The sequence below is a fragment of the Lipotes vexillifer genome, unplaced genomic scaffold, assembly GCF_000442215.2.
Source record: "Lipotes vexillifer unplaced genomic scaffold, Lipotes_vexillifer_v1.1 scaffold1038, whole genome shotgun sequence".
In the NCBI taxonomy this organism is placed as follows: domain Eukaryota; kingdom Metazoa; phylum Chordata; class Mammalia; order Artiodactyla; family Lipotidae; genus Lipotes; species Lipotes vexillifer.
In genome coordinates this window covers 1,219,253-1,225,383 of record NW_006780148.1, presented here as the reverse complement: position 1 = coordinate 1,225,383, position 6,131 = coordinate 1,219,253, and the positions used below count along the sequence as shown (strand labels likewise).

Sequence of the window (6,131 nt, the reverse complement as noted above, 5' to 3'; positions counted from 1 at the left end):
CCCGCGTCCCCTGCATCGGCAGGCGGACTCTCAACCACTGCGCCACCAGGGAAGCCCTCCCTAAGGGTTTTTATAACAACATTGCTATGCAAATGCCATTACAAAATGTGCCCTGTTGTGATGTAAATTTAAAACTTAGAATTGTTTTCTGTAATAAGCAGGTAGCTTCTTACTGAGAATTTTAAATGAGTAGAATTTCCTTATGCATGTTTCTAGTAAATACAGATTTAAAGCTTGTTGCCTAGAACATTTTACTTATAGACAGAAAACATCTGTGAAGGTCCTATTGGCGCAGTGCATCAGTATCAACCCTGCCTCATAACCATGGTCTTTGGAGTGTGACCTATGTTGGAATACTGGTTGAGTCAGTTAGTAATTGTGACCTTAACCTCTCTGAGCCTGAGTTTTCTGATCAGTAAAATCTGGGAGTTAATACAGTTTCCTTTTAAGGTTGTAGTGAGAATTAAAACACATGTTAGTTCCCCTCCTAGGAAGCTTATATAAATGTGTTTGGTGTATAACTGAAATTCACTCAAAGTGTAAAGCATTTTTAAAAAAATACAGCCCACTTAATTAATCACCTGTGGATTCTATGGTGTATTTCGATTGAAAGTTGGCTTCTCCTTTCTACCATTATCAGTCAGTGTGGTCACTGACTGATATAAGCTTGTCTGTCAGCCATGAGGCACTAAGCTCTCATTCAACCATAAACAAATTAGTGTCGCAAATTGAGTTGCCAGGTAGCTTTTTCAGTCTCATTAATAACATACTCTGTTACTTAATACATCCCCATTTTTTTCTGTTTCAGAGTGGAAGCTCAGAATGAAATGGGGCAGCACATTCATTGCTATGTTGCAGCTCTCGCTGCTCATACAGCTTTTCTAGAGCAACCCAAGAGCTTTCGCCCTTCCCAGTGGATAAAAGAACACAGTGAAAGACAGTCTCTGAACAGAAATAGCCTTCGTCGCCAAAATCTTACCAGGGATTGCCACTCTCGGCAAATCAAGCACAATGGTTGGGCTGTCCATCAGCCCTGCCCACGTCAGTACAATTACTAAGAATTTCAAGTGTGTTTGGTTGGTTTCTCTTGGTTTGTGCATATGTGTGTGCATGTGTGTGTATGGACGATGAATATGCTGTCTCTTTACAGACAACTGATGACCAATCACACAGTTTTATGGGTATGTTTAGACACTATCTTGAAGGCCAGATTTACATGCTGTGTATCACGTAATGCCTTGCTCTTAACATTTACTTTTTTGTAAATCTTTTCAGAATATTTTTGGAAACATATCAATACAGTTACAGTGTTTAGTGTTTGGGAATGTCTTTAAATCTATTACGGTGTACACAAGTTAGCAGTTTAAAGAGATTTCTTCCCAAGTACGAGAATAGGCACCTTTCAATTTCATTTTATTTGGTATTAATCAATCTTTTGAGTAAGCAGAAATTTATTCTCAGGGTCAGCCGTACACTTTATTGACCAGTACTTGATAATCTTTTCTGTATATAGTGAATACATTTTTACAACACTAACATGAGCATTAACAAGTGATGTGGTTGCCACAGATATAATGGAATTATGGCTGAACTTTCTTTTGGAAGAAAACTTGATATATTTCTGTGTGTATGGGTTTTTTATTTCCCAGATTAGCCATACAGTTCATTTTGGAATTCAGGTACATTAAGTGTTAGCGAACAGTACATTCAGTAATTCCGATGTGACTGTGTGACATGGTACAGACATTACAGGCATCGTGGGACAACAGCACTCGTCTCACATGCAGAGGGATTAAATTAGATCTGTGAAATTATATTTGAAAAAATGTGTGTCCATAACTAACCCATTGGTCTACTGTTTAAGTTGTTTGGATTCTTTCCTGCCAGCTCTGGCTACTCGCCACCTCACATCAGCTGTAAATTCAGAAGTACTTGTCCTGGCACTTGAGTGACTTCCTATTTATATGTGCCCAAGGGAAGAGGGAGGCTTTATATTTCTGATGCAGTGATAGATCCTCTGCCACGGAGACTGTCCTGCCGAGTGGCAAGCAAGGGTGAAGGGGATCCCTGGTGACATCTCTTCATAGCATCTAAATGAAGGGTGACAGGTTGGCTTCCTTGAGTTTTCATATTTTTGTTTTAACTCGGGCTTCGGGCAAAATCTTTAACCACTTTGGCCTCTGTTTCCTCCACCAGTGGGGGAGCAGTGGTACGTACCGCCCTCACAGTTGTTGGGAGGACTGTTGGGAGGACTGTATACTGACTTGAAGTGGGACTGCCGAGAACTGATCGTTGCGTGAAATTCCAGGGGCCTCTCTGCCGAGACTGGTGATGGGGGGTGGGGCTGTGGCAACTCCTCTGCCACAGCTGCTCCTCAGAGGAGATGCTAATGAAGCCGGGGCGGGGCTTCTTTCACACAGAGGCCAGTTCACTCAGCACAGAGGAAATCGATTTCCTTACCTCTAGCCACTCACTTTTATTTTTTAGCAGCTGTAATGGGTTTCGCTGAGCCATCTGCACTCTCACCAGCTTCCTCTGAAATTAAGTTAAACGTATTTACAATCCAAAGCACATTCTACATAGGCAGAGCAGTACTATCACCTTCATAATCAAATAGCTTATTTTTCCATCTCCTCTGCACCCCTAATTAAATAAGTACACCGCTGTACAGTGTTGTCAAGGGGGCAAAAGCAGCATGTAGTTTATGAAGTATCAGTATATTCTTCAGTAACCCTGTAGCAGTTGGATGCAGGGAACCATGGGAGACTTTTTTTAAGCGAAGAGCTGTGCTCTTTTCTGACTAGACTGGGGTATGTGGAGTCAGGAGAGGTTCAAGTAGCTTAGTTAGATGGTGGTGGTAGGTTGTTCGTCCACTGGCTGTGCTGAAGGGCCAGGAATGTCTCTTTAGAACAAGAGTCTAGATCCCCCTTCTCTCCTTAGTCCCCTTCCATTTCAGCTACCCCTTTATTTATTTGTTTTCTAATAAGAGGCCAAGTCTGTAAACTTTTGTCAAACTGAGCTAGAAGTTATTTTGTTACTATTTGTGTTTACCAGAGTTGGGAGATAAGGTAGAGTTTTCATGAAGGTGTGTATGTTTTCCACCATGACTGTTAAAGGGCCGTATGTTGCTAACTTGAGCATAGATGTAAGCCTCTGAATACATGGGGGTCTCTTTTCTCATATATTAAATGCAAGTTATTAGTACCTCACGAGTTAAAGAAGTTCAGCCGTGAGAATTTGTTTGGCAGCATGAACAGATTTGTATATAAAACTGCAATGGTCTTTTTTTTACTACTATTTTTTCAGATTTCCTAATACCTTAAATACATTTACATCTCTGTCAGTTACTGACTTTTTGTTTGCCTTATTTGGGCCAAGTTTTTTATGCTTTGTACCTGGAAAACAAATGATTTCAGTCTTTGCGATGTTTTTTCAGTGTAAGGGTTACCACACACCATCCGTGATATCATACTGTCGTTTCTGGATCAGTATCTAAGGTTTCTGTCTAAAATTGGCACGTGTAAGCATTAAAGAAAGTGGTTATATAATGCAGTTGAAGTTCTTGGTCATTAGATGTTTGTTAGGGACGTACTATGTGCGAGACATTAAGACCAATAATAACAGAGAGTGATGTTGACTGTTTTCTTTGAAACATGGCTGAAATGCAGCTTATTATAAGTTTATCATTTGTGCTATTGTAAATATTAGTGGTTTACGATGTGCTTTAGTGCATATTCCTTAAACATTTAAGCAGTGAGAAATAAGACCCCTTTGAATTTAGTGCTCTGTTTCTAAACTGATAATATAGAATGTTACTTGGAAAAAGTCTGGAATATGTGGTGCACACAGCAGTGTTTCATGAATGAGTTTCTTAGTTTTTATAATGCACCATGTTTCTCAAAATTTGTGTTTTTTGTTAATAAAACATTTTATAATGTATATCCTATGTTTATTACTTTTTCGTCTTCACTTAGTTTGATTATGTACTGCACCGTAAGTTGAAGATTAACCACCCGTTATTTATCTTCTGTGGCAATTTATAATATATGTTTGGTTGGGTGGGGAATTTTTTGCAGAAGGTGCAAAGTGATTGGATTTTTTACTTACTGTTCCAGGGAGCTTTTTTAACATTCATTTCCTGTGCATGTTTTCAGTTCCCATGCAAACTGTTCCTGTTTACATACCTTCCATGTTGTATCAGTACTTTGATTCTAGTGAGATGACAGTTTACTTAAAACTTGAGAGGGCCATTCAGCATTGCCTGATGCTTTTACTTCTCACATCTGTGTAGTTCACTGGTTTGTAATCTCTATGTCTTCCTTGAATCTGGGTGTCTTTGCTATTTTTCTTCCTCCTCAAGGAAATATATTGTCTTATATACTCTTTAAGAAAAGAGAGCAAAGAAGGGTATCTTTCTTATTCTCATTTTCTTTGAGTTGGAAACAAACAAGCAAAAAAAATGAAGGACTCCAACTAGAAGACAGACATTTAAATTTAAATAGCTTAGTGGAGAAAGTTTAAGAGTTTCCAAGTATTAGTTTTTGTTTTTAGAATCAGTTAAGAGACTGCTCCTTGTACTGGAGATACTAGCATATGTTTGTAATGTTACCTTAAAATTATCTTTTTATTTTGTAAGTCCCATACATACTGGTTAAATTCTTTAAAAAGCTGGGCTACTATCATGGATACGTTCACTGCCATCGGCCCTGTTGATTATTATAAATGGCATCCTTATCTACTTAATGCTTAAAGTTTTATATAAAATGCTTTATTTAGAAAACATATAGTGGTGTCAGCCTTGCCATGTACCAATTTCACTTGAAATGTGACACCAATTACAGTGGTTTGGGGTGGAGAAAGAGGTCCTGGAAAGCATACAGATAAGGATATCTTTTCCTATTTGCAACAGTATCCTTTATGTGGGAGGAGAAGTTACTATTCCAAGGAAGGCAGCTTAAGTGGATATTCTTTTGTGTGTCATTGAGAATTTTCCTTAAAACATTTTTTTAAATTGTGTCATTGTTAAATGCCCAATTTTGCTCAGTATTTGCCTGAAGTTTTAGTATTTGTTTTCTAGGAGGGCTTCTAAAAACCCAACCAGTACCTGGGGAGGTTGGATGTGTGTGTTTCCAGGCTTGCTGTGTATGAGTGGTTTTGCTTGCTTTTTGGTTGTGTTTTCCTCCAGAGGTGTGGAACCTTAATCAGTAATTGTGTGTGTGTTTTTTAAGTGGCTTTGGTTTTTTGTTTTTGTTTGTTTTTTTCTCAAGTAAAATTGTGAACACATTTGCTTTTCAAGGGCAGGGCATCAGTTCTAGAGACTGAAGAGTATTTGTAGGTTGTACTATGTGCCTTCTTGATGTGTTTCTGGACACAATTTTTTTTCGACAACTTGAAAACTCAAAAGGGACATTTGATTAGGTTATATACTGTACATCAATCTATGCACAAATGGCAGCTTGTTTTCTTGAGCCACTGTCTAAATATTTTTTTCTGTTTTTATAGGTTTTTATACTGATTAGTTCATAGATTGTCAGTTTTATACACAGACTAAACAATACAGCACTTTGCCAAAAATAAGTGTAGCATTGCTTAAACATTGTGTATTAACACCAGTTCTTTGTAATTGGGTTCAGTGGTGTATTTTGCACTACCTAGAGTTATGGTTTTTAATCTGTCAGTAAATAAAATGTGCTTTAACTTCACATTTGTCAGATTCTCTTATTTTTGTCTTCATGGTCATTAGTCTTAAAACTACATAAAACTTACTTAAAATACTTGCTTTTTAGTTTTACTTGTCCAAAAGATATATTTAATATGCACTTTAAATACTTTTATTAAACTAATTTTTATTGGAGTATATTTGATTTACAATGTTGTGTTAGTTCCTGCTATACAGCACTTAAAATATTTTTTTTAACTTGCATAAATTAGCATATTACCATTTTTCATCTAAAATGAATAATCATTTATGTGAACATGAATTTGAGGATGACCCGCAGCCAGAACCTTTTCCCTCCAGCCAATCTGTATTAAAAAACAAATATAGGGCTTCCCTGGTGGCGCAGTGCTTGAGAGTCCGCCTGCCGATGCAGGAGACGCGGGTTCGTGCCCCGTTTAGGGAAGATCCCGCA

At 37.9% G+C, this 6,131-nt stretch overlaps 1 protein-coding gene across 1 annotated transcript in view; it reads left to right on the top strand.

The window, feature by feature from the left end:
- Positions 1–5,770, top strand: part of TP53INP1 (tumor protein p53 inducible nuclear protein 1) — a 10,168-nt gene extending 4,398 nt beyond the window's left edge. The window contains exon 3 of the mRNA XM_007453251.1: positions 809–5,770. Coding sequence (XP_007453313.1) covers positions 809–1,058 — 250 coding nt within the window. The 3' untranslated portion in view covers positions 1,059–5,770. The remainder of the gene's footprint in view (positions 1–808) is intronic.
- The last annotated feature ends 361 nt before the right edge of the window (positions 5,771–6,131 follow it).